At 39.6% G+C, this 19,147-nt stretch overlaps 1 protein-coding gene across 1 annotated transcript in view; it reads left to right on the forward strand.

Annotated features, from left to right (window-relative positions):
- Positions 1-1,501: 1,501 nt before the first annotated feature.
- CCDC169 (coiled-coil domain containing 169) overlaps positions 1,502-19,147 on the forward strand; it is a gene marked incomplete at its 5' end in the record, with an annotated part of 40,638 nt that continues 22,992 nt past the window's right edge. The window contains 6 exon segments of the mRNA XM_079721638.1: positions 1,502-1,529; positions 2,603-2,612; positions 4,371-4,479; positions 4,602-4,665; positions 4,668-4,677; positions 6,191-6,270. Of these exon segments, the coding sequence (XP_079577764.1) occupies positions 1,502-1,529; positions 2,603-2,612; positions 4,371-4,479; positions 4,602-4,665; positions 4,668-4,677; positions 6,191-6,270 (301 nt within the window).

Below are 19,147 nucleotides of genomic sequence, written 5' to 3' on the forward strand. Positions count from 1 at the left end.
GAGGTTCTATAAAATCATTTGGTAGCTTATCTCTTTGTTAGGAAATGGAATGGTCTTTTTGATTTTAAATGAATACAAATAGTTTTTTTTTTTTTTTTTTTTTTGCATTACGCGGGCCTCTCACTGCTGTGGCCTCTCCCGTTGTGGAGCACAGGCTCCGGACGCACAGGCTCAGCGGCCATGGCTCACAGGCCCAGCCGCTCCGCGGCACGTGGGATCCTCCCGGACCGGGGCACGAACCCGTGTCCCCTGCATCGGCAGGCGAACTCCCAACCACTGCACCACCAGGGAAGCCCACAAATAGATTTTTAAGTCTTCTAGATTTAGACTGTTATTGATTTGTTAGGAGCCTAGGAAATTTGGGGGTATGGTTGGTATTGTATCAAATTTCGAAGTAATTATCAGCTTAATTGGACAGAAATGTAATCACTTTTACTGTGTCTGCTTCTGTAAGTTTTGCCAAAAGGCTGAAATTTAGTAAAAACTAAAATATAAACAGTTAAGTTTATGTATGATAAATAATTTTTATTTTGGGATTCAGTCATTGGAATTTTATATATTAAAAAGCCAATAAATTATTAGAAAGGTTTTACTCATAATTAAGGTAAAGAATGTGAAGACTTTAGGCTTTAATCCATGGTGGCTAGGCATAACAGTGTCCACTTTGGCAGAAGACAGGATATTCACAGACCTATAAGCTACAAATATGTAAGTAAAATAGCTAATGGCATTTTATTTTATTTAATGATTTTAAAAGATTGGTATTGGTTTTCTTAGTATAGTCCATTTTAACATTTCTGAAACTCCAATTGCTATTTAGTTTATTAGGCTTTATTTAAAACTATATAAAGAATGCACTTTGTGAATAAACTGTCTTTGATTTACTTGGCCTTATTCATGGGTTTGTATTTCAGGGACACAGAATTGGTGGAGCCTTTCCCTAGGGCCAAGGATAATGTACTCGTTAAAATGGAAATAAAATTGAATTGGTAAATAGCTTCCAGTCAGTCTCTGCCTTATTTAACTTTAAGAAATGGAATGGCACATAGTGGAGCCTAAAGTTTAAAAATTACGTTAGAGCAGAGGTCAGCAAAATTGGACTTGTCTGGCTTCCCTGGTGGCGCAGTGGTTAAGAGTCTGCCTGCCGATGTAGGGGACATGGGTTCGTGCCCCGGTCTGGGAAGATCCCACATGCCGCAGAGTGGCTGGGCCCGTGAGCCATGGCCGCTGAGCCTGCACGTCCGGAGCCTGTGCTCCACAATGGGAGAGGCCACAACAGTGAGAGAGAGGCCCGCGTACTGGAAAAAAAAAAAAAAAAAAAAATGGACTTGTCAGCGGGAACCTAGTTGTCCATTTCACTTCATTCTACTCTGTTCACTTGTTTGTGGGTTGCTTTTTCAGATCAATAGCTAGACAAAATTTTGGTAAGTATCGCTTCTATATTCCAGTTCTCCAGAGAAACAGAACCAATATGTATTATAAGGAATTGGCTCGTGCAACTATGGAGGCTGAGAAGCCCCAGATCTGCAGTCAGTGAGCTGGGTACCCAGGAGAGTTGATGTGCTGTATCAGTCCAAGTCTGAAAGCCTGAGAATCAGGAGCACCAATGGTGTATATTCCAGTCTGAAAGCTGGTAGGCAGGCCTGAGACCCTAAAGTGCTCATGTTTTAGTCTGAGTCTGAAGGCCAGAAAAGACCAATATACCAATGAAAGCAGTCAAACAGGAAGAGTTGCCTCTTATTCAGCCCTTTTGTTCTATTCAGGTCTTCAACTGATTGGGTGATGTCCACCCATCTTTTAAGGAGGGCAGTCTGCTTTACTCAGTCTACCGATTGAAATGTTAATCTCACCCAGAAACACAGACACACCCCGAATGATATTTGGCCAAATGTCTGGACACCCCGTTGCCCAGTTAAGCTGACAATAAAATTAACCATCACAGCTTCTTAGTCTGGTTTTTATTTTCTAGAGGTCTTTCTCCTAGGTTTTCTTGGCTTTTTGAGACGCAACAGATCTAGGGTCTGACAAACAGTTCTCAGTATCTACTGCTACCAGGGTTCTTCCTCACTTTGCCTCTACAGACTCATTCCCCCATGCTGTACTGGGTAGTTTTCTGGCATTGCCTCTAGGAACCTACTAGCTATAAAAATAATGATAGCTAATGTTTAGGTAGTGTTAAAATGTTGTAAGTGCTGTTACACAGACTAACTCATTTTAACCTCACAATATTCTTATGAGGTGCATACCATTACAATCTTCATTTTACAGAATAGGACACTGAGGTATAGAGAGGTGAAGTAACCTTCCCAAGATGTAAGGGAACAGTATGAAAGAAGAGGTCACACACATGCTTCAAAAAGGAGGGCCTGTTAGGCCAGGCATCTTGTCTTAAACAGAGGTAGATGAGGAAGGACAAATGGTCTTATTTCCTCTGATTCCAGCTGCTTATCAAATTAATTTTTTTATTATAATTCCATTGGCTTAATAGTTGGTAGAAAATTTCTTGAGATATTAGCAAAATAGATCATCAGCCCTAGATTAGCAAAATAGATCATCACTACCTAGCTGATAGTGTGTTTTGTCTTTTTCTCTGTCTTCATAGGTATTTCAGGGTAAGCTAAGAAAAACCAGACTTACCAGTTAAGTCTATAATGCTGTGCTCAAACAGAAATTGGTTCTCTGGTCTGTTCTTGCCAGAATCAAGACTAGGTGTTTTTAAACAGACTTCCTAATGGATTTTGCTATTTTGTGTTTACTTTAGCAACAGAATTGCTTAAAAGAGAATATTTTGTTGATTTCTGAATAGCTTTTCTTCAAAAACATTTTTTCTATTTACAGTATGTTTTAAAGATCCAGAAAGATGAATAAAACATTTTTTTAAGAACACAGGTCAGATGAAAAATAGGAACCCGAAATAATGTCTTTAAATGTATACTATGCAAAAAGTTGTCATATGTGAAGAAACAGTTTGATCAACCTGGAGGCTGTTCATTGGAGGAAAAAATGACTAGTGGGGGAAAGTGTTCTCTCTCCAACCCGCATCCCACCCAATCTGTTCTGTTCAAATTTACTTAGCCAGCTGAAAAGCAACTTGCTAGAGTGCTACCAAGAAGCAAGATTACTGAGATAAGGGATAGGATCCCAGCATTTGCATGTTCAGGAAGCCCCACAGGGGCTTCTCTGGTGGCGCAATGGTTGAGAGTCCACCTGCCGATGCAGGGGAAGCGGTTCGTGCCCCAGTCCGGGAAGATCCCACATGCCGTGGAGCGGCTGGGCCCGTGAGCCATGGCCGCTGAGCCTGCGCGTCCGGAGGCTGTGCTCCGCAACGGGAGAGGCCACAACAGTGAGAGGCCCGCGTACCGCAAAAAAAAAAAAAAAAAAAAAAAAAAGCCCCACAGATAACGTCTCTAGTTAAAACATTGCTATTTAGGGAGTAACAGCTGGGAGCAGAAAAAGACGCTTTGGTATATACAGCAGTTTTAAAATTTAAGGCTTTTGAACTAAAGCCACACTGATGACAGGGTTCAGCATATCGCTCTGGACGTGGAGTGGAAATAAAGTGATGAGAGGTGCAAACTGAAGGGCGAGGTTGTAGACAAGACCTACGGTGGAAAAACTACTTTTTTTGTCCAAGTCAGTAGACAGGTTGTGACTATTAAGTCTCTGGGTGAAGCAAGGAGAAGTAGATGGTGTCACACCCAGATGGCATAAGGAGTGAGTTTTTACAGGAGGACGTAGAGTATAGATCCTGGAAGCAGCATTAGAGGTGGAGAGGATTCCTGACCCTCCTGACCCAAAGGAGCAGGGGTTCTACAGAGAAACTAGAGAACAAAACCATCAGTTCTTAGCTTTTGATATTTCAAAAGCTATGGTTTAGGTGTGAACCAGAAAGATTTGGGAGAATATAAAATGCATGACTATCTCTCTGCCATGCAGGTCCCTCTCATCCCCACCTCCCCAGTCTATCAGAGAATTAGGAACGCTGGCTGAGGACGAAGGAAGGGAGCCACCAAGACAATAGACACCGGTGAGTGTCTAAGGGGAGACCAGCACCTTGCTCCCCACAGCTTGCCTCAGGCTGGGCACAAAAGTTGGGAGTACAAGATTTGCCACACCACGTGACTACTGACATACTGACAAGAGATCTCCTTCACTTTTCAGTTAAACCGTAGGTTCTTTGAAAGCAGTGAATGTACTTAGCATCTCTTACACATCACTCTATACCTCGATTGCTATTAATTGAACTTATTCCTCAAAATGCTTCACATCATCTCTTGCCCACAAATTTGGCTGGCTCTTTTGGACATTAGTCTGTCGGTGTAACGTGATACTACATTACTTTCTAGTTAATTCAATTCCAAACTTCCCAGCACAGAGCCCTCTTCCTGTGTGAGCGGCCCTGGGCGGCCCAGCCTGGCCCCGCCCCCGGGCGCCGCCCTGTGGCATCACCGGAAGGCGCCAGGCCGCGACCGTAAGGCAGTTAGCCCCGACTATGGTTGACGGTGCCTACCCACTCCCGGCTGTTGGTGGCCCCCTCAGGTCTCGTGTTCTAAGCCGTGTGAGGGAAGGGCGTGGGTGGCCTCTGATCTGACACGGTGGAGGAAGGAAGAGGCGACACCTTCGACGGTCTGAGCACCGACCGCCTTAAACTGGAGTTACTGGAAAAAGGCACCTGAAGTGAGTCGGAGGGCGGCGCGCGCCCCGCCGGGTGTGGGGTTCACGTCGGCGCCGCCACGCCGAGGGCCTGCGCCTGTGGGAGCCCCGCGGCTGAAAGCCGAAGCCCCTGAGGCCGAGGTGACTCCTGCAGTGTCATTAATCCCCGGGCAGAACTGGTGACATCTGAAAACAGTGTTTTATAGGAGAGATTCATTTAGCTCTTGCGTTTGGTATTATAAATAGGCAGGTTTTGAGGTTCTGCCTTCAGGAGCGAGTCCGGTGGAGTGTACTGTGTGCACAGACTATAATGCTGAAACGTGTTTGCCTGTGATGTTCCACTAAGCTCAGGGTTTCTGTTTCAAATTCCAAAGGTTTCGTTTAGTTATGCTTCTCCTTCATCCCTTTAGAAGAGCTTAAGAATTGGTGACACTTGGTAAAAATGAAACCCCTACTATATATACTTCTTAAAGTACTCAATATCAGTACTTGTTACTAAGTCTTTGGAACATTTTAATTATCTTTTTAGATACACTGCCCCCACCCCCACCCGCAGGCCACAGGAGGGCTAGACTCTCCTGGGTGTCCCTGTAGCTTCCTGTGCTTTCCTCTCTCGTAGCTCCAACCACACTCTTAATTGCTCAGTTATTTCTTGGTCTGGTACTAAGCTGTAAGCACTCTGAGGACAGGTTCTGTATTTCCTGAAGCAGTAGAGTGGAGGAGCCAGTCCTTTAGAGGAATCCTGCACAAATTCAAATCCCAGCTCTTATCACTTACTCAGCAAGTACATGATCTTGGGCAAATTAATGAACCTCTGAAGCCTCAGTTTTCTCAAGTCTAAGACTGGCGTAGAAATCCGTATCTCACACATCATGTGGTTGGTACCAGGACTGAATGAAATGTATGTAAAGCACTTAGCGTTGGCTTGTAATAAAGCCATTCAGTGGAAGTTAGCTGCTGCAGTTGCTGTTCTGTTCACTTACCGTAGTTATCTTCAGCACTTAGCACAATACCTTTAACATAATAGGCATTCAGAAATATAAATGATTCTGTCATCATATTTTGATAACTACTATGCCACTTGCTGATGTCCTAAATAGATAATCTCTAGAATGCTGTGTGTGTGTGTGTGTGTGTGTGTATTTTTTTTATTAGTGTTTCTTTTTTTTCCTTTTTATTTCAGGTTGTCAGTTGTTACCTGTTGCCCTAGCTGTTCCTTTCTATAGTAATTTGCAGCTCCTTTGCTGGACTTTGAGAAACCAGGTAACCAAAATTGTCAGACTTCTTGAGGCCAACTTTAAGAATAAAGGGTCTTAAGTGGTTACATGGGGAGCTTTGAGCTTTAGTGCATTTTAGTGTCCTTCTGGACCCAGGTAATCGGAAGCCTGCATTTGCCTGATTACTAATTCTCAACCAGGCCTTCAATAAGTGATGTTTCATAATAGGTTGTTCCTGAAGTAGTGGTAGGTTACTGTGTATTATTTTTCTCATGTTATTTTTAATTGAATCATAATTAACAAAATGTGTTTAATAATAGGGATATAGTGCAACTCTCAGTGCTTGAAATAAGACACAAGATAGTGGAACTGGAAGCCAAACTCAATACTGACGATGAAGGTATATAAGTAAATATTTTTATGTATGACTCCTGTATAGCTATTGTTCATTTTACCAAGATACCTATAGTACATTAAATTACATATTTGGAATAATAGTGTCAATATTTCCATATTGCTTTTTGGCAGCATTAATAATAATTTAATATAGAGGCTTTAAAAACGTATTTCAGAGTGTCAAACCTGTTACTTTATAATTATTTGTCTACTTACGAGTTCAAAATGTTCATTCTTCAATTAGCAAAACCTTTGTTACGTGAGATAAATACATTATTTCCTTAGTAATAAAATATCACACGTTTTCTATATAACTCAAGTAATAACCTTTATATCTTAACTGCTAGATTTGGGATATAACCTTAAAATCCTTATCTAGGTTTTGGCTATTTGTTTGTGTTGAAAGAGTGGGGGAGGGGCAGGCGAGTGTTGCACACACACACTCGTCACACACACCTACACACAGGAACATACCCATATATCCTTAAAATTTATAATGTCTGTAAGATGTTAATGTATTACACAAATATTGATTGAGATCCTGTCATATGTCAACACTTTGAATGGAAGACCTTTCTTTTCCCTTTTCTAAAGAGTTTCACTGACTATTGGGAGGAAGTGTCAAACTAAAATATGAGCAGAAGTAATATAAGTTCTGCATGAGGAGAAATGGCAACTCAGGTAAGGGGAACCCATCACACCTTGCATGAGGGCAGAGGAGGCAGTGTTGAACTGACTACTAAAGAACAGTAGGAGTTTATTAGGGTTATGGGGGTGGGCTTTGCTTCTTAAACCCATTCATACTTTTCTTCTATTGGGGAAGCCATGAACAAAATGGATTAATAGCCATATGACAAATATAATGCTACTTTTCATAATACCCAATGCTATGTTAAAGCTTGCTTGGAGAACACTGCTTTGTCCCAAGACCGAAGTAGCTTCCTACGTCTCCATGTCTATATCCTTAATAAACTGGTTCTGTGGAGGCAGACTGTGAGTACACTTACCAAGTAGTTGCATTGGCAAGGCTGGCTGGAATTTCCTCATCCATCTAACTACAGATGAAACACGTCATGCTCATAGGTAAACACACAATGCAGTATCTATGCCCACAAGTAAAATGTAAGCCCAGCAAGTCATATTATCAACAGCTCTTCTCACAGGGAGGAGCTGGAATATGGGTATAAAGAGATAAGGTAAAATGGTAGGCGAGAAAGTTTTTCCTCAGTGGGCCAAGCTAAAACCTAAGGTGAAGAGCAGAAACCTTTATCCCTTCTTCAAAATCAACTAACTCCAGGAACTGTGTCAGGTGAGGTGGTTATTATTGTTCCCATTTATGGAAAAATGAAGTTCATGAATTTAAGTAACTTGCTAAGATCACAGAGCCAGGGGGTGGCAGAGCCATGATTTTAGCCTAAATCACCTGTCTACCACCACCACTACTACCATGACAACTGCTGCACACAGCAGCAGTCTCCCCACATCGGCACTCAGTAGTTCTGCTTATCTACTGCTGCATAGCCAACCAGCCTATCGTTTAGGGTTCTAAATAACATGTCTCTCACAAGTCTGTGGATTGACTGGGTTCATCTGGGAAGTTGTTAATTGGGGTCTCTCATGTGATTGCAGTCAGATGTAGTCTGGCACTCAGTCATCTGAAGGTTCAACTGGGCTGGACATTTCAAGATGACTCACCAACATGGCTGGTAACTCATCCTGGGTGTTGGCTGGGAGCCCAGCTGGGACCACCCATCAGAAGTACCTACACATGGCTTTGTAGCTTTTGCTTCTCACAGCATGGTGCCTGGGTTCCAAGAGGCTGTATCCCAAGAGCAAGCATTCCAAAAGGCACCGTGACAGAAACTGCCAGTCCAGTTAAGGGCTACTCCCAGAACTGGCAGCGTCATTTCCATTATATTCTATTGGTCAAAACAGTCACAGATTTGAAGGAATGGAGAAAATCTACTTGTCAAGGTCACAATGCAGAAGAACATGTGGAATGGGATGGATTCTTGCAGTCATCTTTGGCAAATAGTCTGCCACAGGGAGTATTAAACATAATCCCTCTTGAGGAGAACTCTTAAGTAACTGATAAGGATGGAACATAGATTGTAACGAGAATGTGACAGGAGATGAGATAAAAGTTTATGAAGAAGACAAAGAATAGTCTTTAACATGATGCTGATGAGCTTGTATTTATCCTGAAGGCAATGGGGTAATATTAAAGGAGTTTTTAAAATAAATTTATTATTGTTTAACATTATAAAAGAAATAAATGCACAAGTGATAGCCATGGATACATCTGTTTAGGTAATTCTTTCACACTTTCCACTCTCTACTTAAATCTCGCTACCCCTCTCTCCATTCTCACTCTCAGCGAATGAGCTTACCTTCCTCTTTCAAGGAGAACCAAGAAGCAATCAGAAGAGGATTTCCACGTTTCTACCAAGAAAGCTACCCACCTACATATGTGCATCTTTGCACATCCTCTTACTTCCCTCTTGTTCCTCTGCATGTTCTTTGTTACTCTTACTTAATGTCAATCCCTCCACTTGTACAACAGATGCCATTACTCTCACCTCCTCCAGGATATCATTCCAGCTATTGAGTGTCCTCTCTCTTTTCTGCACCGTTTTCCCTGCTCCACTGAATTATCCCCAACAGCACACAAACATGCCGAGTTTATTTTATCTAAAAAACAGATAGCAACCCTTCTTTGGCCCCGTGTTTCCCCTTCTACCATTATCCCCTTTCACCTTTCACTGCTCTGTGTACAGCAAAACATTTCAATAGAATCATTTTTTTTATTTGCACTCTTAACCTGTTTATTCGTATTTAATCTACCTGTTTTGTAACAGTATTAATTTTTAGGCAAAGCAGCAAGCAGAACAAACTTCAAAGGGCTTCACATTTGCATAGTGGCCTTTTTGAAGCCCTTTAGGATTCGTAGGAAACTATATTCAAAAAGAGTGGTTTATGTGTTAAGTAAATCTGAATTTCACCATCTTAAAGCTTGGCCACAAGACAAAGAACAGGAAAGAAAATGTCCGGGAGACTTAAAAAAGTGAGAAGAGTCAGTATTGGTGTAGGGGTTTAAGTGCATTTCAAAAAATTGAAACCTCACCACTACCCTTTGAAAACAGTATCACCTCATTTTATAGATGAAAAACTGAGATTCAGGAATTCTAAATGTCTTTCTCAAGGCTATAGAGGTGGGGAGGGATAGATCTGGAATTGGGATCCAGGTATTTTGCCATCAGATCCCAAACTCAGCCTCTATTTCTTTCCACTTAAGTTTCTTAAGTTTGCTTCTGAAGTTTTTTCATCTGGAGAAGAGAGCCTTGATCTACTGAGGCTCTGGGACATTGCTCATCTAGGCATAGAAATGGGCTGGATTTGCCCAGCACAAGCACGATTGTCTTATTCTCTCTTGGACTCACTCTAATCACAAGTTTCTCCTCTGATCAACTGAAACTGCTCTTATCAAGGTCACCAGTGACTTTCAATTTGCAAAATCCAGTGTCATCTCTCAGTACTCATCTTGACATTAGCAGCACTGCCAGAACTGATCACCTTCATCATTGAAACCCGTTGCTCACTTGGCTTCTGGGACACCATGCTGTCTTGTTTTTTTTCATACCTACTGGCCACTCCTCACTTCTCTTCATCTTCCTGAGTTCTAAAAACTTGGAGTGCCTCAGGGCTAAGTCCTCTGACTTTTCTTTGATACATGCACCCACTACTTAGGAGATCCCCTCTGTTCATATGGTATGAAATGCCATCTGTATACTGACAACATACAGATTTACATCTCCATCCCAGACCTCTCCTTTCAGCTCCCTTTGAGTCTTCATTTATAGGCTGGCTTCTAGTTTAAAACTCTTTGGCTATTAAGTAATGTATTACTAGATCAAATAGTTTTTTAAAACTCATCTCAGTAAATTCTAAAAAGTTTTGATAAAATTCAATTTTTCTTATTAAAAAATTATATTTCTATTTATCTTGAACTGGCATAACACTTAATGATGAAACATTAGAGGCATTCCCATTCCTGGAAAAAAGCAAAGATGCCTCCAGCCACCATTAAAATTTAATACTGTTTTGAAGGTTCCAGTCAAGCAATAAAATATGAAACAGAAATAAGCATTATAGCTATTAGGAAGAGATAAAATTATTATATTTTTTAACTTTTATAATTTGATATCCAGAACTTTCCAGAGGATCAACTGAAAAACTAGTAGATTAGTTTATATATATATAATATATATATTATATATATTATATATATATTATATATTAGTTTATATATATATAATATACGAAAAAATTAGAAAATGGTTGGATGCAGAAGTGGAAGAAATTTTTATTAAAAAAAAAACCACGGCTTCCCTGCTGGCACAGTGGTTGAGAGTCCGCCTGCCGATACAGGGGACGTGGGTTCGTGCCCCGGTCTGGGAGAATCCCACATGCCGCGGCGGCTGGGCCCGTGAGCCATGGCCACTGGGCCTGCGCGTCCGGAGCCTGTGCTCCGCAACGGGAGAGGCCACAGCAGTGAGAGGCCCGCGTACCACAAAAAAAAAAAAAAAAAAAAATTAAAAACAACAAGGGAAAAATGACAACACACAAGGGAATCGCCATAAGGTTAACAGCTGATCTTTCAGCAGAAACTCTGCAAGCCGGAAGGGAGTGGCAGGACATATTTAAAGTGATGAAGGGGAAAAACCTACAATCAAGATTACCCAGCAAGGATCTCATTCAGATTTCACGGAGAAATTAAAACCTTTATAGAAAAGCAAAAGCTAAGAGAATTCAGCACCACCAAACCAGCTTTACAACAAATGCTAAAGAAACTTCTCTAGGCAGGAAACACAAGAGAAGGAAAAGACCTACAATAACAAACCCAAAACAGTTAAGAAAATGGTAATAGGAAAATACATATCGATAATTACCTTAAATGTAAATGGATTAAATGCTCCAACCAAAAGACATACACTGGCTGAATGGATACAAAAAAAAAAAGACCAGTATATATGCTGTCTACAAGAGACCCACTTCAGACCTATGGACACATACAGACTGAAAGTGAGGGGTTGGAAAAAGATATTCCATGCAAATGGAAATCAAAAGAAAGCTGGAGTAGCAATTCTCATATCAGACAAAATAAACTTTAAAACAGAGACAAAGAAGGACACTACATAATGATCAAGGCATCAATGCAAGAAGAAGATATAACAATTGTAAATATTTATGCACCCAACATAGCACCTCAATACATAAGGCAAATACTAACAGCCATAAAAGGGGAAATCGGCAGTAACACAATCATAGTAGGGGACTTTAACACCCCACTTTCACCAATGGACAGATCATGGAAAATGAAAATAAATAAGGAAACAAGTTTTAAATGATACATTAAACAAGATGGACTTAATTGATATTTATAGGACATTCCATCCAAAAACAACAGAATACACATTCTTCTCAAGTGCTTATGGAACATTCTCCAGGATAGATCATATCTTGGGTCACAAATCAAGCCTTGGTAAATTTAAGAAAATTGAAATCATATCAAGTATCTTTTCTGACCACAGCGCTATGAGACTAGGTATCAATTACAGGAAAAAATCTGTAAAAAATACAAACACATGGAGGCTAAACAATACACTACTTAATAACCAAGAGATCACTGAAGAAATCAAAGAGGAAATCAAAAAATACCTAGAAACAAATGACAATGAAAACACAACAACCCAAAACCTATGGGATGCAGCAAAAGCAGTTCTAAGAGGGAAGTTTATAGCTATACAATCCTACCTTAAGAAAGAAGAAACATCTCAAATAAACAACCTAACCTTACACCTAAAGCAATTAGAGAAAGAACAAAAACCCCCCAAAGTTAGCAGAAGGAAAGAAATCATAAAGATCAGATTAGAAATAAATGAAAAAGAAATGAAGGAAATGATAGCAAAGATCAATAAAACTAAAAGCTGGTTCTTTGAGAAGATAAACAAAATTGATAAACCATTAGCCAGACTCATCAAGAAAAAAAGGGAGAAGACTCAAATCAGTAGAATAAAAAATGAAAAAGGAGAACAACTGACACTGCAGAAATACAAAGGATCATGAGAGATTACTACAAGCAATTATATGCCAATAAAATGGACAATCTGGAAGAAATGGACAAATTCTTAGAAATGCACAACCTGCCAAGACTGAATCAGGAAGAAATAGAAAATATGAGCAGACCAATCACAAGCACTGAAATGGAAACTGTGATTAAAAACCTTCCAATAAGCAAAAGTCCAGGACCAGATGGTGCTTCACAGGCAAATTCTATCAAACATTTAGAGAGGAGCTAACAGCTATCCTTCTCAAACTCTTCCAAAATATAGGAGAGGGAGGAACACTCCCGAACTCATTCTATGAGGCCGCCATCACCCTGATACCAAAACCAGATGAAGATGTGACAAAGAAAACTACAGGTCAATATCACTGATGAACATAGATGCAAAAATCCTCAACAAAATAATAGCAAACAGAATCCAACAGCACATTAAAAGGATCATACACCATGATCAAGTGGGGTTTATCCCAGGAATGCAAGGATTCTTCAAAATACGCAAATCAATCAACGTGATACACCATATTAACAAATTGAAGAATCAAAACCTTATGATCATCTCAATAGATGAAGAGAAAGCTTTCGACAAAATTCAACACCCATTTATGATAAAAACTATCCAGAGAGTAGGCATAGAGGGAACTTACCTCAACATAGTAAAGGCCATATATGACAAACCCACAGCCAACATTGTCCTCAATGGTGAAAAACTGAAACCATTTCCACTAAGATCAGGAACAAGACAAGGTTTCCCACTCTCACCACTATTGTTCAACATAGTTTTGGAAGTTTTAGCCACAGCAATCAGAGAAGAAAAAGAAGTAAAAGGAATCCAAATTGGAAAAGGAGAAGTAAACTGTCACTGTTTGCAGATGACCTGGTACTATACATAAAGAATCCTAAAGATGCTACCAGAAAACTACTAGAGCTAATCAATGAATTTGGTAAAGTAGCAGTATACAAAATTAATGCACAGAAATCTTTTGCATTCTTATACACTAATGATGAAAAATCTGGAAGAGAAATTAAGGAAACACTCCCATTTACCATTGCATCAAAAAAATAAAATACCTAGGAATAAACCTACCTAAGGAGACAAAAGACCTGTATGCAGGAAATTATAAGACACTGATGAAAGAAATTAAAGATGATACAAATAGATGGAGAGATATACAATGTTCTTGGATTGGAAGAATCAGCACTGTGAAAATGACTATACTGCCCAAAACAATCTACAGACTCAGTGCAATCCCTATCAAACTACCACTGGCATTTTTCACAGAACTAGAACAAAAAATTTCACAATATGTATGGAAACACCAAAGACCCCGAATACCCAAAGCAATCTTGAGAAAGAAAAACGGAGCTGGAATAATCAGGCTCCCTGACTTCAGGCTATGCTACAAAGGTACAGTAATCAAGACAGTATGGTACTGGCACAAAAACAGAAATACAGATCAATGGAACAGGATAGAAAGCCCAGAGATAAACCCATGCACATATGGTCACATTATCTTTGATAAAGGAGGCAAGAATATACAGTGGAGAGAAGACAGCCTCTTCAATAAGTGGTGCTGGGAAAACTGGACAACTACATGTAAAAGAATGAAATTAGAACACTCCCTAACACCATACACAAAAATAAACTGAAAATGGATTAAAGACCTAAATGTAAGGCCAAACACTATCAAACTCTTCGAGGAAAACATAGGCAGAACACTCTATGACATAAATCACAGCAAGATCCTTTTTGACCCACCTCCTAGAGAAATAGAAATAAAAACAAAAATAAACAAATGGGACCTAATGAAACTTCAAAGCTTTTGCACAGCAAAGGAAACCATAACCAAGATGAAAAGACAACCCTCAGAATGGGAGAAAATATTTGCAAATGAAGCAACTAACAAAGGATTAATCTCCAAAATTTACAAGCAGCTCATGCAGCTCAATATCAAAAAAAACAAACAACCCAATCCAAAAATGGGCAGAAGATCTACACAGGCATTTCTCCCAAGAAGATATACAGATTGCCAACAAACACATGAAAGAATGCTCAACATCATTAATCATTAGAGAAATGCAAATCAAAACTACAGTGAGATATCATCTCACACCGGTCAGAATGCCCATCATCAAAAAATCTACAAACAATAAATGCTGGAGAGGGTGTGGAGAAAAGGGAACCCTCTTGCACTGTTGGTGGGAATGTAAATTGATACAGCCACTATGGAGAACGGTATGGAGGTTCCTTAAAATACTAAAAATAGAACTACCATACGACCCAGAAATCCCACTCCTGGGCATATACCCTGAGAAAACCGTAATTCAAAAAGAGTCATGTACCACAATGTTCATTGCAGCTCTGTTTACAATAGCCAGGACGTGGAAGCAACCTAAGTGTCCATCAACAGATGAATGGATAAAGAAGATGTGGCACATATATGCAATGGAATATTTCTCAGTCATAAAAAGAAATGAAACTGAGTTATTTGTAGTGAGGTGGATGGGCCTAGAGTCTGTCATACAGAGTGAAGTAAGTCAGAAAGAGAAAAAGAAATACCGTATGCTAACACATATATATGGAATGTAAAAAAAAAAAAAATGGTCATGAATAACCTAGGAGCAAGATGGGAATAAAGACACAGACCTACAAGAGAATGGACTTGAGGATATGGGGAAGGGGAAGGGGAAGGTGGGATGAAGTGAGAGAGTGGCATGGACATATATACACTACCAAATGTAAAATGGATAGCTAGTGGGAAGCAGCCACATAGCACAGGGAGATCAGCTCGGTGCTTTGTGACCACCTAGAGCGGTGGGATAGGGAGGGTGGGAGGGAGGGAGACGCAAGGGGGAAGAGATATGGGGATATATGTGTATATATACTGATTCACTTTGTTATAAAACAGAAACTAACATACCAGTGTAAAGCAATTATACTCCAATAAAGATGTTTAAAAAAAAGAATTCTCACCTTGTTCAACATAAGGGATTTCATACTGGAGAGAAACCCTAAAGTGAAATGAAATTGGGAAATTTATTATTAAGGTTTTATAAGGGGGACATAGACTTTTCCTGTATAGGAGAATTGGGTGTTATAAATATGCTCATTCTTTTCAAATTAATTTATTGATATGTAATTCTTGTTAAAACACAGAGCTGTTTTTTCTTAACTTCAATAACTGACTCTAAAGTTAACTAGATGAATAAGTAGACAGGGATAACTGATAAGAAATTTTGGGGGGTTGACGGGACTCCTACAATATATAATAAAGCTATAATCATTAAAACAGAAAACAAATCAATAAAACAAAATAGATAGTATATTAGTTTGCTAGAGCTTCCATAGCAATGTACCACAGACAGGCTGAGTTGAACCACAGGAACTTAGTTTCTCACAATTCTGGAGACGACAAGTCCAAGAGCGTGATGTTCGCAGGGTTGGTTTCTTCTGAGGGCTTTCTTTCTGTGTCTTCACATGGTCTTACCTCTGTACCTGTTTGTGTCCTAATCTCTTCTTCTTATAATGAAATCAGTCATATTGGATTAGGGCTAACCATATGACCTCATTTAACCTTAATGAGCTCTTTAAATGTCCTATCTCTAAATACAGTCACATCTGAGTACTGGGAGCGTAGGACTTCAACATACGAATTTGGGGGGAGGAAGCAGACACAATTCAGCCTATAACAGAAAGAGATTCTAATTTATTAAAACACTGTACTACTGTGAAATTCAGGGCCAGGTTACTAAGTTAATTAAAAAATTGTTTTCAGTTATCTATGAAAAAAAGGAGAAAACCATTTTCATTTATGAGACTTGTGGGAAATAGATTATTACAAAAACTGCACCAGACATTGAAATAGGAAAGTACCAAATGATCATTGTTTTAGTCTGCTCGGGCTGTCATAACAAAGTACCATAGAAATTTATTTTCTTATAGTTCTAGATCTGGAAGTCCAAGATCAAGGTGCCAGCCGATTTGGTTTCTAGTGCGGACCCACTTCCTGCCTTGCAGATGACCACCTTCTCATTGTGTTCTCACATGGCAGACAGAACAAGCTATGGTGCCTCTTCCTTTTTTTATAAGAGCAGCAGCCCTATTGGATTATGGCCCCACCCTTATGATCTCATTTAATTTTTATCACTTTCTCACAGACCCCACCTCCAACTAAAGTCACATGGGGTTAGGGCTTCAACATATGAATTTTAGAGGGACACAAACATTCCGTAAAAATCATGAAGCTATCACTTTCTAATTGCTGTCTTCCCCTTCCCACCGTCAAGAAAGAACAACTTTAGCCTGCCTGCCCAAGTTTGGGAAAGGGCTTCTGGGCAGAGAACTGGAACCAAAGAGCCAATTACCAGTAATGTTTTATTGGAATCTGTGTCACCGCACAGAGCTTTAAAAGAGCTAAAAGAGGGACTTCCCTGGCCGTCCAGTGGTTGAGACTCCATGCTTCCAATGCAGGGGGCACGGGTTTGATCCCTTGTCAGGGAACTAGGATTCCGCATGCTGCATGGCACTGCCAAAAAAAAGAAAAAAAGAAAAAGAGCTTCTTTTAAAGTGACGAATTATTCATAAATTCCACTTGGAAAATTGATATAATATTTAGGAAAATAATCCCTTTAGATCTTCACTGTATACTTAATTCTCAAAACTTCTGGGGGGACTTCCCTGGCGGTCCAGTGGCTAAGACTCCGTGCTCCTAATGCAGGGTGCCTGGGTTCCATCCCTGGCCAGGGAACCAGAGCCCACGTGCTGCAGCTAAGAGTTCGCATGCCGCAACTATGACCCAGGGCAGCCAAATAAATAAAAATTACTCTAAAATAAAATAAAACCTTCCAGATGGATTTAATCTTTAAATATTTAAAATTATTAAATATTTAAAATTTAAAAATTTAAATATTTAAAAATGAAACGAAAATATAGATGAATGTATATTTGTTTATGGATAAAGAAGGCCTTTCTTAAAGAGCAATAAATCACTGAGGAAAACATGTTTAGGTTAGACTTCAGAGAAAATAGCTTCCCTTGATTTAAAGGAAAAAAGACCAATATGAGAAGTCAAACAGTAATCTGGGAAAGACACTGGTAGCCAAAATGATGGACAAAAGGTCTATATTTTCACCACATCTATGTCCTCTGCAATTCAGTTAGAAAACACTAAGTTCCCAGTAGATAAATATGAGTAGGACATAGAGACAACTCGTGAATATGGGAAAATATCCAACTTGTTTTTTTTTTTTTTGTGGTACGCGGGCCTTTCACTGTTGTGGCCTCTCCCCCTGCGAAGCACAGGCTCCGGAGCACAGGCTCAGTGGCCATGGCTCACGGGCCCAGCCGCTCTGCGGCATGTGGGATCTTCCCAGACCGGGGCACGAACCCGCGTCCCTTGCATCGGCAGGCGGACTCTCAACCACTGCGCCACCAGGGAAGCCCTTCCAACTTGTTTTTAAGTCAAAGAAATTTGTTGTCTATAAAAGAAGTAGAGATTTTTTTTATAAGTGAAATAGGAACTTTATACATTACTGATAGCAGTGTAGTACTACCCTTTGGAGAAACAATTTTGCAGTAAATTTCCTATGATGATAAAAATGATAATAACAACAAAAACAACTAACTTTTATGGCAATTTCTGTGTGCCCTGCACTGCTTTAAGCACTTCACATGTTTTAATTAATCCTGTCAATATCCTATAGTTAGGAACTTTAATTATCCTTATTTTACAGTTGAGAAATTGAGGCACAGGAAATGTAACTTGCTCAGGATCACAGAAATAAACTGGTGGAGACATAGCTCAAACCCACCAGTCCTACTTTGGGGATGTTTTTCCTCATGGAGTCTTCTGAAAATTTGCTGGGGAGCAACTTTACTCAAAGAGATAGTCTTTGCACCGTGCCCCCTTTTTGTACATGTTGGTATTTTTGTTCATGCAGTTCTTGCTGTTTGAATATTCTTTTTCACCCTCTCTGGCTTAGAACAGGTGTCATTCCCCCCAAGAAGCATTTCCTGTCCCTCTTCAATCTTGACCTTCCCATTTCTGATTCCCTTCTGCCACCTTCCAGATTGGATATCTTTCTTTGTGTACCATTACAACCAATTAACCAAAAGTTTCTTAAATGTTCTGGCTATATGTTTCTGTACTCCCCACCCCTCCCAACTTCTCCTACTGCTGATTGACCGCAGGGATTGTGTCTATTTTATTTTTGAATCCCTAGTGCCTCGTACAGTGCCACACAGTAGGCTCTTTCCTTTCCTTGTTAACATTTTCTTATTTTACAAAGTCTTTTCAAGTTAGTATAACTCCATCACTGTAATCATAAATATAGTGAACAACACAAACATGAATGTCCATGTAGGGTCAAGTTTCAATCAGTTCAACTGTGTTTTTCTTAACAATTTAAAAATTATTATTTGGCATTGTTGTTTAGTTGGTCTTTGTTTTGTTTTGTTTTTGTTAACATGCTATCTCTCTTTGGGAAAAAAATGTCCATATCTGAAAGATAAGCCTCCACCTAATATTCTCTTGCTTTATGAACTTCCTCTTTTAAGGTTAATTTTGACCATGAATCAAATTTCTAGAATTTTTCAATTTTTGGTTTGATTTTGCTTTTCACTGTAGTGATTCTAGCCAAGATCCCTCTTTGAGACTGCAAAGCAATTTAATTTTTCCCTTCAAAGGTACAGTGCTTGTTTTTTGTTTTTAGAATTACTGCAAAAGCAGTGGTTTTATGGAGTTACTGCTCAGGGTATTTT

Source organism: Hyperoodon ampullatus (assembly GCF_949752795.1).
Source record: "Hyperoodon ampullatus genome assembly, chromosome: 16".
Taxonomy (NCBI): domain Eukaryota; kingdom Metazoa; phylum Chordata; class Mammalia; order Artiodactyla; family Ziphiidae; genus Hyperoodon; species Hyperoodon ampullatus.